This window comes from Ambystoma mexicanum, chromosome 6q (assembly GCF_040938575.1).
Source record: "Ambystoma mexicanum isolate Mex_15411 chromosome 6q, UKY_AmexF1_1, whole genome shotgun sequence".
NCBI lineage: Eukaryota > Metazoa > Chordata > Amphibia > Caudata > Ambystomatidae > Ambystoma > Ambystoma mexicanum.
Window position 1 is genome coordinate 974,070,935 of NC_090937.1, and position 23,701 is coordinate 974,094,635.

At 42.4% G+C, this 23,701-nt stretch overlaps 1 protein-coding gene across 1 annotated transcript in view; it reads right to left on the bottom strand.

Annotated features, from left to right (window-relative positions):
• LOC138516394 (uncharacterized) overlaps window positions 1–23,701 on the bottom strand; it is a 746,393-nt gene that overhangs the window by 107,158 nt on the left and 615,534 nt on the right. The window contains exon 26 of the mRNA XM_069631475.1: window positions 9,796–9,926. Within this exon, the coding sequence (XP_069487576.1) occupies window positions 9,796–9,926 (131 nt within the window). The remainder of the gene's footprint in view (window positions 1–9,795; window positions 9,927–23,701) is intronic.

Genomic DNA, 23,701 nt, shown 5'->3' on the forward strand with positions numbered 1-23,701 from the left:
TCTCATTTGCGTGACTTTGATGCTTTTTTATTTTACTCAACTAACTACACGTACCATAATGCACCTGGCTACAGTCCTCAATTCCTGGCTATTCTCATTCATCGTTATTGGGACCACAATCCCTAGAAGCTCTAGCGGCCAGTGCTGCTTCCACCTGCTCAGGACCAGAGAGGGAGGAGGCAGATTGTCTTCAGGTGTGCTGCTCCAGGTGCTGTCAATTAGCCTGCCTCAGAACAGGGCAGGGCTGTATATAAGCAGCTGCCTGCAGGAGCACAGTGTCTTGCATCTTGAGATCTCCCCGCTCCTGTTTGCCTTGACCCTCAACTTTGTATGCTGTTCCTGTTGCTGCATTATCCTGTTTTGATCCAGTGCCCTTTCCGGACTCCCTGCCTTGCAGCCGATGTCGCTCTGCTGCCTTCTACCTACAGTCCTTGTCCTCTGGGCTCCCTGCCCTGCAGCCTGCCTCACTCCGGCTGCCTACAGTCCATGTCCTCTGGGCTCCCTGCCCTGCAGCCTGCCTCACTCCGGCTGCCTACAGTCCTTGTCTTCTGGGCTCCGTGCCCTGCAGCCTGCCTCACTCCGGCTGCCTACAGTCCTTGTCCTCTGGGCTCCCTGCCCTGCAGCCTGCCTCACTCTGGCTGCCTACAGCCCTTGTCCCCTGGGCTCCCTACCTTGCAGCTTGCAACCCTCTGCTGTCTCCAAGCCCTTGTCCCCTGGGCTCCCTACCTTGCAGCCTGCACCTCTTAGTTGCCTACAGCCCGTGTCCTCTGGGCTCCTTCCTTGCAGCCTGTCTCCCTCCGCTACCTACAACCCTTGTCCTCTTGGCTCCCTGCCTTGCGGCTTGCTACACTCCTCTGCCTTACAGCGTGTTTTACACTTAGCTGCCTACAGCCCTGCTCCGCTGGGCTCTCTACCTCGCGGCCCTATTCTTTTGGGCACTCTGTCTGTCGCCTACTACTAATCACTCTCTGTCCTGTTCTTCTGGACTCCCTGCCTTGCAGCCTACTACAGTCCTCCACAGTCCACTACAGTTTGCCTGCACCTAGTGCCACTCTTGACTGCAGACCTGCTTCCTACTTTGCAGCCCTTCTGTTTTCCTGACTGCTGCTCCCTTGTTCTCTTCCTTGAGTCCTCTGTACTCGACCCTAGGTTATGTATGTCAGTCTAACTGCCTTTCCTTCTGCTAGATTGCTCATTGACTTCCTTTTCGCTGGATATTTCTGTTCTTGTCTTCTCATGTGTCTTATGTAATCCCTTTGTACAGAGCTTGCCTGTTGGTTTCCGGCAGGCAACCTCTGCCCCTTCCCTTGTCGCGTTTTCAGTGTTACAGACACCCACTGCTATTGTTCCCAGCCATGAGCATACAGCGTGGGCCTCTGTTATAGCAATCTGTGCAGAAGGCTGGAGTTTCCTAAGGTTCGTGGAACACTCTTTCCCATTTCAGCATACACCGCAAGAGGGAATCCAGTTTGTTTGTACCTTTGTATCTTTTGCCCCTTTTGGCACACAGCTACAGTTTCCTACTCTTCTTTCTTGTTGAACTTCCTGCTGTGTGTGCTTATCTGCTACCTTACTTCAGCACAGCCACCCAAACCCTACCTGGGTACCCTGTCCCACTCTTGACAGAGTGCCATCCCTGACACTTACAGACAGTGATGAGTGCTGGGGATGTGTATAGGATGTCGGATCTTTAGAACACATGCTGTGGAGCTGTATACAGGTAAAAGGTTTTTGGAGTGAAGTTTGTGATGTATGTGACACGATTACTGGTGGGGGGTCCACCTTGGATTTCAAGACAATGATCCTAGGCGATGACTCTGGGTTGTCAGATCTCTTCTCTGCCCTTAAAAAGTGGCTTTTTAGGGGTGCCATTGTCGGCAAGAGATTGGTACTTCGAGGTTGGAAAAGCCGGATTCCTCCTTTATATGAGGATTGGGTCCAAGAAATGCAGTCTTTCAAGGATTGAAAAAATTATTTATAAATTGAAACGCAAATTGACCTCGTATGATAGGATCTGGAACAAATGTAATGACTTTTTTTGAGTTTTCTTTTTCCTTTCTCTGCTTTGTTGTTTCACTATTATGCTCAGTTTGTTTTACTCTTGCTTATGTATATAATTGTAAATATATAAATAATAAAAAAAGAAAATAGTATTTCGACAATATCAGAAGCACTGCCTCCTTCACTGCAAGGATATACGGCAGAGATTTAACTGTCTTAACCATCAATCTCTACTTTAATCTGCTGAGAGTGGAAATAGACTCGGTCTGGAATTGGTCTCATATCCCCCTTTGAAAAATTGGGTAACAGGAGGGGGTTAAGTGGGGTAGTTGAAACTGACCTATAGTGTAAAAACAGTAAATGTGGGCTCACATGGGCACAAATCTTAGCAAGATGGGACTTTCGGCAGTTAAATGCGTTGGCATCCCCAGAGTCGATCCCTACACAGACGTGGCATGGTTCCTTTGCAAAATCAACCATAGGTAATACCTATGTAGAAAACATCAAAGGCATAAATATGAAATCGTTTGATGTGATATTGACTGGAGATAGTGATCATAATATGCTGATTGTTCCTTACTCATTTTTGAAAAGGGAAAAGCAATAAAGGAAGCCAGGTGTGCAAATCCTGTGGTAAAGCCTCGAAGAACAGTGTTCCAATTTAGTAGAAACATGGTCAATGTGAATAAATGTATAGAAAGATGGTGGGGCAAGCTATGTGAAAACGATAGAGCGGTGTACTGCGCCAGGTGAGTTTACACAAACACTAACGCTGATGAAGCAGTATAGTGCCTCAACTCGTTGGTGGAAGCAAGAGGTTTTTGTTATTGACAAATCCCACTTTGACAAGGCTATTGCCCTAAAGAAGCGATCAATGCGATCCGACATTAGGAATTTGAGGAAAGCAAATATGATAGAAAGTAACACTGAGGCACAGGCCGTCAAGTGTTGTAGACAAAAGTAGAAAAGATGGGTGAAGGTCACAAGCTGCAAATCAATATAAAGGAAAATCAAGACCTGTTTAGGAATCTGATTGGAAAAGATGTTAGACTGGTTTGGTGGCAATTGAATCACAAGAATAAGATGCAAATACATTGTCAGGCCTGGTGTGTTTCTGAGGGTGCATGGGTTGCTTCAGTGAAATATAAAGGGGATGCGAGTGGTGCGTTAGGAAAATCAAATGCTGATAGGCCATCAGAAATACTGTGGACATATGTTTTTGGCAAAGATGATGTTGTGACCATAATAAAGGGGCTAAACGTATCGAGAGCCAGTGGGCCCACTGGAATGTCCAATCGGCTTCTAAAAAGTGGAAAGGAACTACGGGCAGATGTCCTTTATCGACTGTTTAAGTAGATATTGCAACAGGCAATTGTCCCGAGTCGTGAACTGTGCCTATTTTGGTTCCAATTTTAGAAAAAGGCCCTACAGGGTCTCCAATTAGTTATCGCCCCATTTCATTACTGGATGCATCCCCCAAAATGTTGGCGGCTTTGGCACTAAAGGATCTAACTAAGTGGGCAGAGTTAACAGTTTAAACCCTCTACAGACAGGGTTTAGAAAAAGCCTTGGGACCACACTAAGCGGTATGACGCTTGCTTCTTGTATGGTCCAAGCCAGAGGAGGCACCGGGAGAGGGTCTGTATATAGCGGGAGTGGATCTCTCCTCAGCATTCGACAGTGCTGACTTGGGAATGTTATGGATGAAATTGAATTTGTGGGGGATTGACCCAGGTTTATGAAAGATGCTTGTATTGCTATACTCAATTAAAAGCAAGGGTACGATTAAACACTGACAGAGATCTTTCTAGGTTTATCCCTCTGGGCAAAGGAGTAAGACAAGGATGTGTATTAGCTAGCATATTATTGAAGCTTTTCTTGGCGGATCTGCGGGAAGTGAGCAACAGTTGGGGAGGATACCCATCCAGATGTGCTGGTTTAAGAACAAACTGCATTGCCTATGCAGACAATCTGATCTTATTGGATTTTACCCCGGCAGGGTTAAAGAGATCATTAAAAGGATGTCAATATATCCAAGTTTTAATAAACTAGAGATAAATCTGTCAAAATCCTTTGTAGTAACAATAAGTAACAACAAGCGAAGGAAACACTGTGTGTGATCAATTAATGAAACACGAGTGGCAGAAGTTAATATCTTTAAGTACCTGGGCTTCTCATTTTACATTGTTGATTCACTGAAAGTACTAAAAGAGATCATCGAGATCAAGGTGCTATCTTGCACAACCTTAAGGAAGGTCATAAAAAGTAGGATGTGTGCATTTTCTCTGATCCCCCTAATAGAGTTCTATTGAATGGAAGGGACCTCTATGGTGTCATACAAAACCAAATGTATACATTTCATTAGTAGGCAATTCTTAGATATCTTGGGAGGGTATCGTTTTGAAAGAGGTGTTGGGTCTGCTAGATCTATGCCCATAAGTATAATGTGTTTAGAACTGCTTCTTCAGTCATGATGGGCACAATACTTGAAGTGATGCTTGTTTACATATGTTAAGGTAATCAAAATGGAGAGACCCACTTTGGGGGCATATTTGGGTGAGATTATGGATGGCGGGCGTAACATCTTTCTTTGGAACTATAAGAAGCGATGTATCCACTTTATGGAAGGGTCGGGTATTTTGAGTACAGATTCCAAAATAGTTATGAAAAGTAAAATCAAATGATGGGACGTGATTAAAGATTTTAAATACCTCAACAGATCTATTGTAATAATGTGCTTTATTATACTCTGACAAAGGACATTAGAATTTACCTAAGAAAGTTCCTGGCACAGAGGTTTTGCAGGTGGTACTTCAAATTTAGACTAAATTGCCTACCAACTTTGGTAAGGATTGGTCCGAGTCTGGATATCCCAAAGGAATCGTGGAAGTGTTGATTGTGTAAAACGGAGGATGTCGAGACTTTGAAACATGTGGTAATAAAATGTCCTTTGACTGCTTCGGATCGGGTATCATTTTTTGGGTCCTTTTTGCATTCACTTTCGGCAGTTGTTTCTATGGACTTTTGGGATAGACTAATGACAACATCACAAGTCTCGCTAATCTTAGCTGTAGTGACAATTATTATAAAGATTTATAATGATTTATGGCAAGTAATTACTGGAGGCGAGGATATGCTTTTGGGTTTAGTTACGTGTTAACTGAAAATGTGGGTTTTTAGAGAAATTTTAAGATGAGTCTGGATTTTAGTGACATTTTAAGATGAGTGTGGGTTTTATAATGAAAAATTGTATGAAATATATGACATGAATTTTATAAGGCTCCCGGTTTTCTGGTATTTATTTTCCTGCCATTTCCGTCTGTATCTATCCATATTTACTTTTGGGCCTTTTTTCTCTGTATTTATCCACATTTATTTTGTGTCATATAAAAAGATAATTTGCAACCAGTATTTCTCTGCATTTATTCTAATAAAAAATGCATTTATTAAAGCACACATGCAGCCATTTAGGAAATAAATGGCAACTCATTTTTTCCATAACACAAACTGTCACTTCAGTGACTGCTGCTGCCTTAAGATATATGCTGTCAGCAATTTGAAGAACTTTAATGCTATATTTTTACAACCTTTACACCATCCTGCATGTCTGAAATACGATAGGCCTGTTTTTTTCAATTTTTAAAAATAAATACAGACAGAAAGCAGATTGATTTGCATCTGTATTTATGGGGGGAAATCAGTAAAAACTGAAAACTGGAAGCCTTATTTATGAATAAATTGTGTAACGATATTTTGCATACTAAAAACACAAATAATTGTTTTTAAAGTGTCTCACGTTAAGAGTGTTCCAATTAAAATATCTCCAGATCACAGTAAGATTGGGCCCATCTCTTCTGGTTGCCTAACACCATTACCAGTAAGCACACAGTCTCAGCTCCAAGGTCTCCCAACTCCTTTGAGTCCACCTTGTGAGTTTTTAAGAGGTTCCTGAACTCTTCATCTAGTCCCCATATTATGGGTCTCTAAGGGGTTTCCAAACCCTTTCCCCACAGTTTTCTGTGTTTCTTCTCCTTGTTTCATCATCCCATGTCAAGTCTTGTTCCTTCACCTTTTGTATCTTTGGGCCCATCACTTTCTCTTCACTCTTCATACCCCACCTCTCTTGTGATGTGATTACTTCCCCTTACACATTAACAGTATTAGATTCCTCCTCTGCACCCCACACCTCTCTCTCTACCACCTCCTCTTCTAGTTCCTTGTTATCTTCCACTTTCACTCGAAGTTCCTCTTCCTGCACCTTCTTGATGTTACACGTTTCCCCTTCTTTCTAACACCTACTCCATCCACTTCCTGATGTTTCCTCACTCCTCCATTTATTTCATCAACTCTTTCAACATGTTTGCATCTCTAGAACCTGTTCTTTTCTTATCCACCTCTCACCAGTGTTTTCTTGCACTGGCCACCACCTGCTTGCCACCTTGCTCAGCCATTTGGGCACCTTCCTCACCCATTTGGGCACCTCTCTTATAACAATTTAGGTTATCCAATTCTCTTCTAATTCTCTCACCATCTTCACCCCTTTGAGCACCTTCTTCTCCTTCTGGTTTTGTCGCCTCCCAGCACTTTGGGTTAATCATCTTCCAACTTGTTGGCCTTTGTCTCCCCAGCCACCTGGCCCTTTATCCTCCGAGGCCGCTGGGTCTCTTGATTCCCCACCTCCCGGGTGTGACCTTCCCCAGCATTCTGGGCATCCCCTGCAAAACCCTATCTCCTTACTCCATCTTCAGCGCCTCTCCCAAGACTTCCGCCAGGCTCCAGGGGATCTCTTAATTTTCCTGTCTACAGCTCTGGCTCCTTCTCCAGCTTTTTCGGTTGACCTCTCCAGTGAGCTTTTGCACCTAATTTCTCCACCAACTGACTAAGACCATGGACGTTTATATGGATTTGGCCCCACCCTCTCGCCTCTCTGTGGAGCAAGAAGATACAGATATTGTATGGATTGGCTGTGTGGTATTGTGAGATGTATCACCACTGACACAGTTTGAGGCTTACCCACCATGACACTGTCCGTATATTTGCAGGGCCAGGATGAGACGATGCACAGGTATTAGGAGTGCAACAAATCATCTGTACTGTAAACCAGCACCCCAACCTAACAGTGACCAGCACCCCAGAGAACTCAGCACCAAAGCAGACACAATCATTTCCTGCCCCACAGCAGGACAGGTAAACAGCAGAAAAACCATCCGACTGTATGCAAGACCTTGCTGGAAAAGTGGCAGGTTCTTAAAGAGGGATTTAAAACCTCTCAACTGGGTCCTTGGGAAAAGGCAGGCACTGATTGGTGCAGATGTCAGATGATCACTGCAACCAATAAGAAGGGGAAAAAGAGACACAAGCCCCCCCCCCCCACACTATAGAAGCAGGCAAAAGGAAAGGCAGGGTTTGGGTTGTTTGGCGAAGTTGCAGGAGGAGGTGACGGTGAAACATGAAACCAGACGGATGACAGACAGAGAAGCAGAATATAGGGGAGTTGGTGGCAGAGCTTAGCAAAGGTGAGGTATTTGTGTGTGCAGTGTAGTGTAGGAAGTGGAAAGATGGGTGTATAGAAGGTGGGCGTATAGAAGGTGGGTGAGAGAGAGAGAAAAATAGAGATAGTGTGGGATAGGTGTGAGGGCAGTAGTCAGTGGGAGAGGGAGTGAGTGTTAGAAGAGATATGAGGGGGGCTCGAGGAGAGGAGTGTAGGGTAGAATTGGGGATGGGGTGAGAATAGAGAGAGTGAGTATAGTCGAAGTCCCTGAGCATACGGGTGAGGAGTAGGAGTAGTGCAAAGGGATTGGAAGTAGTAGGACAGACGGAGGAGTACCATCAAAGGGTGGAGGTGAAGGTTATAAGTGCAGATGACTATGGGGGAAGTGCAAAGAGGGGAGAGTAGTGGCAGTGAGAGGAGTAGTACTGCTGGTAGTTGTAGATGTGCTGGAAGAGTATAAGTAGTGCTGAGGAGGGAGAGTTGCAGAAGTGCAGAGAAGGTATTAGTAGAGTAGAGAGTGGTATGAGAGAAGAAAATAATATCTGAGGATGGTGGTAGACGGAGAGAGAGTAACATCTAGAGAGAGTAACATTAGAGAGAGGAGAGAGACGTGTGGAAGAGTGAAGGTGAGTTGAGTTGGATGGAGGGGTATACGGGTACGAGGAGAGTAGTACGGAGATTGAGTGAGACGTGAGGGTCTGGCGGTGCACACCCCACCCTCTAGTACTAACATCATTGACAGTGTAGGGCTAGCTAGGAGGCCTCTGGGGAAGTAGATAGCCTGCATTCAGCGAACCATCTGTAAACAGAAAAGTTATGAGACAATTGGGTTACTGGTCGGTAGCACTAACTGGGGGTTACAGATGCTTGGGTTAGGGAGGGAAACCTAAGGGAGATGAGAGAGAGAGAGAGAGAGAGAGAGAGGGATGGGCCAAGTGCTACTTTCAAAACTCCTTTTCCAGGCGGTGCATCTGGATGACCTACCTGCCTGTTCAAGCTGAAAGTCGTGCCTACTGAAAACAGATGATCCACCATTTGTGAAATAATCACCGTCACCACTGTGAAATAATATGTCCAGTTATACATTGCTGTCACTGCTGCTGCCTCCAGTGGCTAAGGTGCTCTATGTAATAAATCATGATGTCCAGGCAGTGCATCATGTGCATGGTAAGTTCCAATGAGTGTCAACCTCTTCGATCAGTTTATGGCAGGCTGGCTTATTCATCCCTTGAAGCGCATTCAGGACATTTCAGACACTGTGAGAATGGCTGTAATGCCAGAATACATTCTCTGCATTAGCCAATAGCACAAGGGCTGCTATAGAAACAAGAGCGGAAGGGGATCACTAACCCATTGATAACATTGTCAACAAGGGTATATTTGTAAGGCCGCCATTATTCCTAAGAGTCGCTATAGTACTGAATGTAATCTGAGAGTACACTCTTCAGTCATTTGTGTGTGGTTAAAGCCCTACATGAAGACCAGGGTCCATTTGTCTTTGGGTTCATGGGTACTGCTGTAAGCACGAATTGTCAAACACACTAAGTGAGTGATTACAGTCATGCAGTCCATACTTTAACCAGTTTTCCACATGCAAGCTGTCAGATGAATTTGTCTTACTTGGAGTCATACAATAACTTTCCAAGTTTCATCAGCACATTAGTGTACAAATCTGTGATTGCAATTTGGGTACAATATCATACCCCTGACGCCTTTTAGCGAGGTAGCCTCATCTGTCTTTACTTGTGGGAAAACCTTCTACCTCACAAAATAAAAGGGAGAAAGTCCACTGCTAGCTTGGGTGTCTCCAGGGATACATCCTCATGCACTGGAAGGATTGTATCACTGCCTGCTGCTGCACCACACCTCCAGACTCGTTCTCCCAGCTCCTGCCAGGCGTACATCATAGTTGCTAGGGTCACAACCATCTCTGAGATGGTGGAAGAGAATCCAAACAGTTTCAATATCCGGTTGTATAAAAGAAGTGAGAAAAAGCCTCCTTGATACAATGCAATATGAAATGGAACTTCCATATGACCATCTGCAAATGCTTATCTTTGCACAACGGTTTCATCCCAGAAACAAGCACACATTTCAAGCGTGCTTATGCATATTTCCCCCAAGTTATACCTGTTTGGCTCAATAGTTTGTAGGGGAAACTCAGATCACTGTCCTAATCTTGAGCCATGGGTGAAATATTCAGGAAAATTGCTGTGTTGTGTGAATGACCACTGTGAATGTTCTTTATCCACTATAAATAAACAAGAATAATGCACTGCTGAACAAATTGACTAAAACCTTACCTGTTTTCTGAGAGACCAAGCAATAGGCCGCCATCAAGAATCCTGTACTCATGCTTCGGGCAAGGAATGATGTAAAGACCAGTCTGCTTCCTTACATATTTCTTTTTAAGGAGGTCATAGGTGAGCAGCGTCTGTCAAAACAGCATGTAATAGACCAGAGATTAAGCTACCACCATTCATCACCAACATTACATTTCATTCATATATTAGAGGCCACCCTACTGAGGACAGAGATCGGTCTTAGCTCCCCACGATAGAGACAATTACTGCTACCATGGGGATGACTTTCAGGTTGTGTGGAAATGTGGTGGAGGGTTCGATCCTAAATTACAATTTACTATCAAGCCAACCCCAAGAACTTTATGAGCAGAAACATGTACATTCCAGCTGCATAGAGTTAAGTGTTAAAACATGTATGTAAATTGTTGTTTAAAAGGATGAAGAAGATATAATAACTTTAGAAATTACAACAATGCTTTCAAATATGGGTCATACAGTAAAAGCTCGATTATCCAGCACCTTTGGGAACCCAATGGTGCCTAGTAATCAAAGGTGCTGGTTCATTGGCTTTTAGTGTACTTTCCTATCCTCTATGCATCTCCAAAATATATCTTGACCTTGACTTGATAGACACATAGCTGGCACATTCCCAATACACTGCTTGCCCCTTTTTTCAAGATCATACGACACATTGTACGGTGCTATCCTGCATATTATGAGAGACAGCACATCAGGAGACTGAGATTTGCTTCCTTGGTATTCCCCCTATTGTTTCCCTCTTGCTTAATGGCCCAGCTCCTGATTGGCAAAGCAACATGATTGTTAAGTGGAAAATGCTTCCAATTCTTCCTCCTTATGTTGAACACTTGAAACACTTGTGTATAGGCGCATTACAAATGCTATATCATATATCATATCATATCATAACTAGCAGCCATCTTTAGTGTCAAAAGCACATACAATGATGTGTATTTTTCAAATGGGTTTTGAAGATCGGTGTCATGAGGCCACTATTGTAGACTACTTTAAGGTGTAGGCGAAGGCGGTATTGACCTGTCAGGCCACTGCACAGTTTTTAAGAGTAGAGCAATAATACTGACCCACAATGCAGGTCTCAGTTTCCCCTCCTCTGCAATGGTCCCCATTAGAGGAGGGCGTATTTAAATCCTCTATCTTCCTCTAAGTGGCAGGCCTCTTGCCTCCTCCTCCTTCCTGTCTTGCAAAGGCCTCTTTCCCCCACCCCTTTGAACGCATTGATGACTCTACCCACCCCAACACAGGGTTCATCTATCATCCATCCCATTAAGTGTCTGTCACTTCTCTGCCCATGTCCAGATCTCCTCCCCAAGTCCTGGTGCACAGGATTACCCTTCCCTTTCTCCAAAAGCATATGTACTTTTTTCTTCTTTTGGCATCGGCATTCATAGAATGTGATATGAGTTTATGCTCCTAGTCTCTCAACTACAGACCAAAGATTCAATTCAATTTAATTATACTTACTTTGATATCCGGACCTGATCTTTGTATGACTGTGTATTTTTTTGGTATGAACACAAGTTAGCTATGATGTGGAACCCTGACGTATGTGATTTGCTAGTACATCTAGTTGTCTGGTTGTAAGACGTTTTTAGATGTACAGGCTCGCTTTTATGTAACAAAAGTTATGGTTGACCGACTTTTTCTTTTAAGTTGTGATCCTATAGCTGAAGTTTCAATAAAAAAAAACAAAACAAAAAAACATATGTACTTTTCTAAATACCGTCAGTGTATGAGAATCACCCAACCCCAAATCTCACTCTTTCCAAGTGCACTGAATCCCTCCTTTTCAGCTGCCTGTTAGGTCACTTCTTTTGCTCATTTGAAATCTTAGAGGCCTCCATTTGGAAACATTATGCTGCCATATCAAATGTGCAGGACCTTTATCTTTTCACACAAGTCATTTCCTAGAATACTTTCTTTTAAATTGTATTTCCAAACTGAACATTGTCAAATGTTTTTGGGTAGCTAGGTAAATCACTACATGTGGGCACTGGTTGTTTTTTTGTCAATTAAAACATATAAAAGGTGGTTCGATTTTTTTCAAGAATGCATACTTGTGTATGCCAAGTAATAAATTAGCAACTTCTTCCAATCTATTATGACGGTTTATTTGGCGCCTATATAAATTAGAGGAATTGCCCTATAATTAGCACATTTTTGAGAGTGCTTTATTTTTCATTTAAGAAGGACGTTCTCTCTACTTGAAATACATTGTTGTACACTTAACAGGGTTGATTCGTGAAAGTCAAGGAACATTTTAATGAACAGTCTCTATTTCATTGATATGGGCTAGGACACCTGAGATTTAATAGCATTTTTCACTTCCTGGAGCTTAATCAAACGCTTTTGTTTGTCCTTTTATTCAATTGGTAATTTGAGCAGATTATTAGTTAAAAGAAATTCCATAGTAGTGCTTTAGGCATTTTGTTCACCATTATTGTTTTGGTAAAACTTTGCAGATTCTTTGTTACTCTCTGAAGATGACTTTTAAATTATCCTGCTGTTTTGCATGCTGTGAATAACATTCATTTCAAGGTATATGTTAGCAGTTTACCACATATTTCATCCTAATTCCAAAAACTCTGTTTAAATCCAATATTCAGCTTTTTATCATGGTGCCTGCTGATGTTAAATTAAGCTAATTCCATTTTCTTTGTTGCACTAAACTGGAATTTCCAGAATCGATGGCCTCAGAGTCCAGCACTTTCAATGCTGATTCACGTCTGATTATTGCTGCAGATTCTGTATTTTCCTGTATGGGGCATGAGAGATTATTTGGCCTCTTAAGTAAGCTTTTGAATTTACTGAAGCTATAACATTTCAAAAACCTTAGGCATGTGCATCTTGCCTAAAAGGAAAGGTAGGCATTGAGGGGCCGATTTATGGAAAAGAGCGCATTAATCGTGCAAGGGCCGTGCGCCAAGAACGACACTGCATGAGCCTGCACGTAGAATAATTAATGCGTGTCCCACGTATTCATGGAATTTTCTGCGCAAAGTAACCGTATATGCAAGTCGCGGATGAAACGCCCCCAACACGCCCCCAGGCAAAGCAAAAAACAGCTACCTTTGCATGCTCCCCTGGGTGTGAATACACGCACCCTTCAAATAGTGTGTGGGGTCTCCCGCAAGTGGGCCTAGATGTTAAGTATTCTGTACGGTGTGCCCCGTAACTGTTACCAGCATCCTGACAATATGCGGATGGTGTGTCGTTACTTGGGTGAAGCTCTGAAAATCTGCATACCAACCCCTGTAAACCGTTCCTGCTCCATACTACACAGTGTACACGCACACCTAAGTCTGATCAGATCCCCAGCTGCATACACGCACCCCTAAATCCGACATGCAAACCCACCTACGCACTGCGATTGCTATGCGCAAGTGTTCTTACGCTTGCCTGCGGGTGGCGGAGAGATGGATGGATTTTCATGGGCATTTCACAGGTGGGAGGTTGCGCTGTCACATCCATGAATACGATTTGTCATGTGGATTTGTGGGCGTGCTATGGACTGCCTGTGTCCCTGACCCACAATGCAGGTCTCAGTTTCCCCTTCTCTCCAATGGTCCCCATTAGAGGAGGGCGTATTTAAATCCTCTATCTTCCTCTAAGTGGCAGGCCTCTTGCCTCCTCCTCCTTCCTGTCTTGCAAAGGCCTCTTTCCCCCACCCCTTTGAACGCATTGATGACTCTACCCACCCCAACACAGGGTTCATCTATCATCCATCCCATTAAGTGTCTGTCACTTCTCTGCCCATGTCCAGATCTCCTCCCCAAGTCCTGGTGCACAGGATTCCCCTTCCCTTTCTCCAAATGCATATGTACTTTTTTCTTCTTTTGGCATTGCCATTCATAGAATGTGATATGAGTTTATGCTCCTAGTCTCTCAACTACAGACCAAAGATTCAATTCAATTTAATTTTACTTACTTTGATATCAGGACCTGATCTTTGTATGACTATGTATTTTTTTGGTATGAACACAAGTTAGCTATGATGTGGAACCCTGACGTATGTGATTTGCTAGTACATCTAGTTGTCTGGTTGTAAGACGTTTTTAGATGTACAGGCTCGCTTTTATGTAACAAAAGTTATGGTTGACCGACTTTTTCTTTTAAGTTGTGATCATATAGCTGAAGTTTCAATAAAAAAAAACAAAACAAAAAAAACATATGTACTTTTCTAAATACAGTCAGTGTATGAGAATCACCCAACCCCAAATCTCACTCTTTCCAAGTACACTGAATCCCTCCTTTTCAGCTGCCTGTTAGGTCACTTCTTTTGCTCATATGAAATCTTAGAGGCCTCCATTTGGAAACATTATGCTGCCATATCAAATGTGCAGGACCTTTATCTTTTCACACAAGTCATTTCCTAGAATACTTTCTTTTAAATTGTATTTCCAAACTGAACATTGTCAAATGTGTTTTTGGGTAGCTAGGTAAATCACTACATGTGGGCTCTGGTTGTTTTTTTGTCAATTAAAACATATAAAAGGTGGTTCGATTTTTTTCAAGAAGGCATACTTGTGTATGCCAAGTAATAAATTAGCAACTTCTTCCAATCTATTATGACGGTTTATTTGGCGCCTATATAAATTAGAGGAATTGCCCTATAATTAGCACATTTTTGAGAGTGCTTTATTTTTCATTTAAGAAGGACGTTCTCTCTACTTGAAATACATTGTTGTACACTTAACAGGGTTGATTCGTGAAAGTCAAGGAACATTTTAATGAACAGTCTCTATTTCATTGATATGGGCTAGGACACCTGAGATTTAATAGCATTTTTCACTTCCTGGAGCTTAATCAAACGCTTTTGTTTGTCCTTTTATTCAATTGGTAATTTGAGCAGATTATTAGTTAAAAGAAATTCCATAGTAGTGCTTTAGGCATTTTGTTCACCATTATTGTTTTGGTAAAACTTTGCAGATTCTTTGTTACTCTCTGAAGATGACTTTAATATTATCTTGCTGTTTTGCATGCTGTGAATAACATTCATTTCAAGGTATATGTTAGCAGTTTACCACATATTTCATCCTAATTCCAAAAACTCTGTTTAACTCCAATATTCAGCTTTTTATCATGGTGCCTGCTGATGTTAAATTAAGCTAATTCCATTTTCTTGGTTGCACTAAACTGGAATTTCCAGAATCGATGGCCTCAGAGTCCAGCACTTTCAATGCTGATTCACGTCTGATTATTGCTGCAGATTCTGTATTTTCCTGTATGGGGCATGAGAGATTATTTGGCCTCTTAAGTAAGCTTTTGAATTTACTGAAGCTATAACATTTCAAAAACCTTAGGCATGTGCATCTTGCCTAAAAGGAAAGGTAGGCATTGAGGGGCCGATTTATGGAAAAGAGCGCATTAATCGTGCACGGGCCGTGCGCCAAGAACGACACTGCATGAGCCTGTACGTAGAATAATAAATGCGTGTCCCACGTATTCATGGAATTTTCTGCGCAAAGTAACCGTATATGCAAGTCGCGGATGAAACGCCCCCAACACACCCCCAGGCAAAGCAAAAAACAGCTACCTTTGCATGCTCCCCTGGGTGTGAATACACGCATCCTTCAAATAGTGTGTGGGGTCTCCCTCAAGTGGGCCTAGATGTTAAGTATTCTGTACGGTGTGCCCCGTAACTGTTACCAGCATCCTGACAATATGCGGATGGTGTGTCGTTACTTGGGTGAAGCTCTGAAAATCTGCATACCAACCCCTGTAAACCGTTCCTGCTCCATACTACACAGTGTACACGCACACCTAAGTCTGATCAGATCCTCAGCTGCATACACGCACCCCTAAATCCGACATGCAAACCCACCTACGCACTGCGATTGCTATGCGCAAGTGTTCTTACGCCTGCCTGCGGGTGGCAGAGAGATGGATGGATTTTCATGGGCATTTCACAGGTGGGAGGTTGCGCTGTCACATCCATGAATACGATTTGTCATGTGGATTTGTGGGCGTGCTATGGACTGCCTGTGTCCCGTCCCTCATAATGCCCACTTTTTCCCTTGTTCTTCCTCATTTTCTGAGTTCCGCCCTCTGCGCAGGCCTCGCCCACGCTCTGCATGGTGTCTCGCGAAAGGCAGTCAACCACTCGCAGAGGCGTGCAGAGCCTGCGCAAAATACACACGAGTTAGGAAAAAGTGCTGCGCATTACATTTCATGAATCGACGGACGGGATTACGCACGCAGTTTGCCGTGCAAGTTCCCTATTTTCCGTGCAAGTAATTCCATGAATCGGCCCCTTAAGGTGTTAGATGAGGTGGTAAAGGATATGTGATGACTGAGGTTGCTACTGAAATTTATTTTGGGAAGTGGTACACACCTAATTGAGTGCTTGAACATTTATTTTACAGACCATTGGCCAAACTCCTTCAATTTGATAAACAGGCTGATCCAGGGAGGCGATGAGCAAGTTGGTGCTGTAAATCGCTCTAGATAGATTTTTATGTATGACATAGCTTCACCACTCAAGGACTAGACACATTGCGCTCAATGATGGAAGTGCACAGACTGATATCAATAGATGGCAGAGCCATTCCACATTAAGACCTTGGGGATGTGTTGCTGCATTTAGAGTTGGGTTAATATGGTGGGCAAAAGGACTACTGCAGAATAAATGCTTCCATACTCCAAAATAATACTTTTGTGGAATGTCGTAAATGGGGGATTGATATATTAAGTTGAGAAAACGTGGATTCTGTTTCCAATCTATATATGCCATTGGGCAGTTTGAAGGCAGTAATTTATGCAGGGACGTCATTTCACCAAAATGTCAGGGGTAGCGGAAGTGACATCACACGACCCTTGACCTCTGATGACATCACAGGAAGTGATGTCAATTGACCCCACCCTGAAGTGACATCACGGGAAGCCACGGAACACAACCTTTCACCCCTTGTCAAAACATGAAGGGGCATCACATAGCATTGTTTCTAAGTACAATACGTAAAATATGGTCACTGAAAAGTGATATATATTTCATACAGGAATGGATCACCATATGTATCATTAATATCAGCACGTATAGGCCCATATTACCAAATGACTCTGAATGCAAGCAGACGTCGAAGTCCAAATGATAATGATGTGGTATGATATAGCACTTACGCTTAAGCACTTCATATTGAACAAATATACATACAATATCACCCAACCTGTGTTGGGACTCATTTATCAACCTCAGCAGGATGAAAAGCTGAGTTGACATGCCGAAAGTCGAACCTGCAGATCACACACACAGTGCAGTCGCAAGCGCTCAACCCAGTGAGCTATCTTACTGGCTATAGCTATCTGAAAATCAGAGAGATAGGTTTAGCTCGATCTGCCTGTGACAGCCAGTTTTTAAGGTTTTTTCCTTTTTTGAAGGCAAACAGAGGTCGTTCCAATTCTGGATTATTAAGTTGTAGAAGGTGCCAGTGTTTATAAATCATTTTTTTGATCTCCTTATGATAAGAATTAAAAGTGGTTACACATACAATGCGTTGATTAGTGATATCTGGTTTATTCTGTTTGGTAAGCAATATATCTCGATGCTGATATCTAGCTCTCTTGCGAGCCTGTCTAAGTAGATGATCCGGATATCCTCTAGCTTTTAATCTGGTAGTGATGATATCAGCCTGAGTAGAATAATCACTAACTTTGGTGCAATTCCGTCTTGCTCTCAGAAATTGCCCGTAGGGGATACTTTCTCTGAGTGCTTTCGGATGAAAGCTATCAAACCGCAAAATGGAATTGCGGTCTGTAGCTTTACGGAATAAGTCCACAAAAATGTGCTCACCATCAGTATTGACTGTTAAGTCCAGAAAGGGAAGCGAGATGTTGCTAGAGGTCATAGTAAATTTAAGATGTGGATTAAGAGAATTAATCCAGGGGAGAAAGATGGTATGGTCCCCTTTGGTGGTATCCCAAACCATGATAATATCGTCTATATATCTTTTATATAGACGTATAGCTGCAAAGAATGGATTGGACTCATGTAATATGAGCGATTTCTCGAATTGCCACATGTAGAGGATAGCATAGTTGGGGCAAAGGATGCCCCCATTGCTGTACCCTTCACCTGTACATAATAGGAGTTCTTGAATCTAAAATAATTTTTGGTAAGTGCCAGTTCTAAAAGCTGGATCAAAAATTCACTTGGTATATGTTGAGTCTCAGTGCGGGTGTCCAAAAAATTGTTTAATAACAGTCAGGGATTCATCTTGTGGTATTTTAGAGTACAGAGACTCTACATCTAGAGTAATTAACATCTCATGTTCTGGATTAAAAGGTAAATTTTTGAGATGTTTAATGGCATCTGTAGTATCTGCTACATAAGTCGCAGTATTGGATGCCAGGGGTTTCAAAAAATAGTCAAGAAATTGTCCCAATGGTTCTAGTATGGAGCTACAGAGTGAAACTATGGGACGACCCGAGGGATTTAAAAGGTCTTTGTGTATTTTAGGTAGTATGTAGAATAGGGGGACTCTAGTTCCCTTGTCCGTAAGGAATAAAAATTCCTTTTCGCTGATAATGTTGGCCTCGCGTGCTGTGGTGCAAATGGCATTGATTTCTTTACTAATTCCTTCAGTGGGATCCCCACTCAATTTATGGTATACCATGGGATTATTAAGTTGGCGCATCACTTCTGAATCATACTGGGTGGCATCTAGGACAACGATGCCACCCCTCTTATCTGCTTGCTTAATCACAATGGACGAGTCTTCTTTTAGTTTTCTCAGGCATTCCCATTCCTTGTGAGAAAAATTGAAACTGGATGTGTGTGGATGCTCAGTGATTCGTTTATATAATAGATTGAAGTCCCTGAGGACAGCTTTTTCAAAGATCACCGTTTCATCTGTCACCATATTCCGACTGGGCGTAAAGTTAGACTTATTCCTGAATGGGGTAGTAGAGCCTTCATCAATGTGTTCTTTGTCGTTCTTACCAAAAAAGTCTCTCAGTCTAATTTTACGGAACAAGCTACGCAGTTCAATCTCCGTATTCATTTTGGATGGATTTTGCATAGGTACGAAAGAGAACCCTCTCTCTAGTATGGAAATTTCAAGAGGACTCAAAGTCCTGTGGGAGATATTGTAAACCAATGACTTAGGTATTACCTCCTGTAGGTCCATCTCCTGGTGTGGAATTGATTGTCTAACGGTGGTGGTCCTAGGTCGGGAGGAGGAAAAGGAAGGTTGGGGGTGGGAAAGGGGGCATTCTGTCCATATTGGGCAAAAGGAGGCAGAGGACCATATTGGGGAAAGTGCCAGTACTGTCTGTCTCCTCTACCTCTATGTTGTCCTCTGTTCCTTCTGTTGCCTCTATTATGTCTACCCCGATTGGGGTGGGACTGGCTACCATCAGATGACGTGTCCGAGAAAGTGACCCTTTTATTGTGGGATATAGGGCCCATTTGAGGATCAGAGTTGGACCAATATCCTGGTCCTTTGTAATCAGCATTAAGATAAGGGAATGTGCCTTCCTTAGTGAAGGCCAATATGTCTTTTTGTAGTTTATCCATTTTTGCTGTCTACGGAAGTTATGTACTTTTGAATTAAGTTATGCACAATTCACTTATGCTTACATCTTAGGATGTTTAGTGAAATAATATGCACTTTAACTGGATATGTTCAGCATTAATTATGTGTTTTTATGCTGTTTTTATTTGTACGGTAATTGAATATTTGTTTATTAAAGATTGATTGAATACTTCTCTATGTTCCTTGACCTGATCTATCCCCATATTCAGCTCCCTCACAGTGGGCAGTATATTCCACTGATTGATTCTATGGTCTTGTTCGCATGAACCCTCTCTCCCCCTTGGTGGGTCTGTTCTGTTTTGGTTCTCCCCTGGGTTCATGGTGCTGGGGACGCCTATTCTGGATTACATCAATGCTAAATTGTAGCCTGGTTTACACATATCCATTAAATAGACGAATAACTATTTTACACCTGAAAGTGTGCTATTCATTTAATTGGCTCTGCAGCCCTTTTAACCAGAAAAAATCCATATTTATTCATACTGCCTGCCAGTACAGTTCAAAAGGTGTACAATGTTCTAAAAGTATTGAGGCCTTGTTTATATTCATGTCACAAGAAAGGCATTTCATTTATGAGCGTTCATGGCAATATACTGTATTTAAAAGACATGTTGCATTCTTACACTGCTTTGAATGCGAAATGTGTCATTTAATGTAACAAATGCAGACTGTTTGCCCTATTAATTTTTCAAATCCCATTATGAAATCATAACCTGTTTATATTGGCAAAAACCCAAGCCAGTGAATATTCTAAAAGCATGTTTACTGAGTTGAAAGTGTAACTTTTCGTTTGAGCTATTTCCAAGCCATTCGCTTTTAGAGAAAACGGATAATCATTAATTATTTATTTGAGCAATCCTTGATTTCATTTGCAATGAAATACTGCTCAAAATGTTCACAATTAGTGTTTTGATAAAATGTCCATGTTACATATAGGAGAATGTAGCTGGCGGTTTATGGCAGTAGCTGGATAAGAGGTTCACTGAGGGCCTCATTACCTGGATAAGAGGCTCACCGAGGGCCTCATTACAAGTTTGGCATTAATGGTAAAGTAGGCGGCATTAGGAACTGCCTGTTTTACTGCTCTGCTAAATTATGATTTTCGTTTAACCCAAAATGCGTTCTTTACATAACTCTCCATATTAAACTCCTTGTTAAACTCTAGGACAAAGCAGCTCGTTGTTCATCAGAGGGGATTAATATAAGAGGCTATGAGACTCCAGTGATTCCCCTAATTTTGCTTACAGAGTAGGTCAATGTTAATTATAGGAAAAACTAGCTGGGAGTGCAGGCGAAGATTGGTTGCTAGTTATCATATGATCATCAGAAGGCCTGATTACATCAAATATAAAGCACTCCAAAAGGGGAGTGCTTACCACAGACCCTGTGGAGTTCCTGACTAGCAGGCTCTATGTGGGACAAACCTGATGGGGACTGGATTGGTTAATAGGAGATGAGCAACCTTACCAAATCACATTTCCAGGAAAGAGTAGATCTGCAGTTTAGTTCTGAATTACTGGTATTCTGCCAGTTTTTCCAGCAGTGGGCATACTGTATTTTTGTTATGTTAGCTCATATCTGTTCTCTGAGGTTTTGGAAAGCAAGACACTGAGGCATGCTACATCATTGGGCATAACATATTTCAAAATCTTTGCTTCTCTTGTACTTCTTCTGGCCAGGAAAAGATGAGCCATGGGTGCGTTGGTGGATCTAAGAAAGGAATCAGACAGGTGAGTTGCTGCTGTTTTACCTACATATTTACTGATGGCTTTACACTGCTTTTAGGACATTGCCTTTTAGTAGTTATGGGACTTGATAGGGTTTCCACCCTTCCATTTAATCGGTTTCCAATGGCTGAAATAAGATCACACAACTACTGACTTGCTCTGCTGTCAGTATTTCTTTAGTTTTACTCTGCCACATTTTAGATGTCTATACACGTCGTTCATTGACTGCAGGCTTTACATTCCTATAAGTGAATAGACGTAGAGTAGGATTCTGGGACTACATTTAAGTCCACTATTATTATTAGGAATTGCTTATTGTTCGACTATCCTATTTTTAATGCTTATATATCATCTCTAAAATAGAATAAATAAACATAAAGGATGTGTGAGAAATTTGTGGTATGAATTTGAATTTTATGAGTATAAACCGTCACTATTTTTCAAGTATAAATTCATGTTGTTTTAGTGATAAAAGTCTGTAGCGAAGTTTGGATGACGTCTACCATTAACCAGTTACGCAAAAGTAAAAGGATTTGATTCCTAGATGTTCTGGGGGGAGGCCTACCTACAATAACTTTGCTGTTTAACAGTGAACCTGCCAGGTGCTCTGCAGTAGAGGGTCCTCTTGCCATACAGCATAGAAGAGCCCATTACGGGTATCGCGGTGCAGGAAATAAATTGGTGGCAACAGAGTTACCGCCACTTTTCCTGCTCCACCCCACCATACTATGAGTATGGCCCTAGAGTAGGGGAATTACCTCCAACATCATGCTGGAGGGAAATCTTCCCACCAAAAATTGGCAAATTCCGTTGGTGGAAATTCCGTCAAAACGGCCACATTGAGTCCAATGGACTCTCAAAAGAATTGGGATTAACTCCACCACCACCACTTGCAATCCTGTGGTCATTCCGCAAGACCAAGTGGCAGTAATGGTAATTCCATTGGGTGGCATTATGGCAGATTTACCCTGGAATACTGGCCAACTCATAATGAGCCCCAGAGATTTAATCTCTCTGGGACACTACATCATCTTTTAAAATATACTCTGTTGCAAAATCTGTCCCAGTATGTTATTCTGACGGGGTAGCAAGCAATGTATGATGAAAATGATGTCCGGAGGAACACATTCATGAATCCTCCAACTTTCCCCCAAACTCGTAATTGGGCGGTGCAGTAATGCAGCGGTAACGCTATTACTGCTGCATTTTTACTGCATCACCCAACTTGTGATGAGGCCCGATTTAGCTGTCTCTCGTCCCCCCACGCTCTGATTATGCTTTTGCAGAGACAATTTTTCAAAGTGCCTGCTAATTTGCAGGTTCAATTTCCCAACTTACTATTAGTCAGAGATTTTAATCTTAAACCTAATGATCCATTAGATCGCTCAGCTGCTCATTTTATTACTGTCATGAAGGATTTAGGTCTTCAACAGCTTGTTACAGAACCCACTCATCAGTTAGGAAACAAGTTAGATCTTGTTTTCTCATCTGAAGCATTGACAACCATTTTCCCTGTTCTTCTTGCTGTTTGGACTGACCATTTTATTGTCCCTTTTGCTATAGGGCTTAAGTCTAGCTCTCTCACCCCTGACATCCGTGTTGTTATGAAACGAAATTGGTGCTCAATTGCTGTCTTAGATATTTCAACCTATGTTAACAAATGTTGTGCTACACCACAGATCTCTGATTTGTCAACACTCACGCAGGTTTTTACTAGTACTGCCAATTTGCTGGCCCCATATAAAACTCCCCAAGACACGTGGCCATCCCTCGGACCCCTGGTTTAATGAGGGTATCAGGACACTTCGGCTTGAATGTAAAAAGGCTGAATGGAAATGGCAGTTAACATACTGCTTGGCTGATAAAGTTTTATTGCGATAAGCTACAGTTATTTATCATAAAGCTATTTGCAAAGCAAAACACATTTTCTACAGCAGATTTGTTGAAACTACTCTTAATCAACCCATGGAGCTTTTTAACCTTGTACGTTCACTTACGTCTAGCTCGTACTCTCGCGAGGTGGTTTCACCATTGCATGTGCTTTGTGATTCGCTGGCTAGTTATTTTACACAAAAGATTGTTGACATCCGTGACAAAATGTCTTTATCTGGCTTGAAGACGGGAATATTTGCTATGGGTGCCACCCATTCCTGGTCTTGTTTCCCTTCTTTTACATCTGTTGATATAGTCGCTGCTACCAATAAGCTGAAGTCTGCCTCTTCCCTTGACCCCATTCCTCTAGCTTCATTGAAAGACATTATGCCCTCGATCGCACCGAGGGTTGCCCAGGCGGTGAATCATTCTTGTTTATCTGGCTCCATCCCTTCAACATTGAAACACACCCTAGTGATCCATCTTCTGAAATAAACTTCATTTGACCCCATTATTCCGGCAAAATGTCACCCTATTGTTAGGACACCTACCTGTGCTGGGCGGCGGGGCCCTGGGGGGCGTACTGGTTCCTGGCGTTTGTACCCACGTCTTAGATTGTGGGGAAGACGCGTCGCTCCGGGCACAGTTTCCCGGCGGATTTGCTCTGTCCTGGCCCGTGTGGGGCACGGTTGTCGTTCGCGCATCGGTTCGAACGGGTTTGCGTTCCAAACCTCGTTC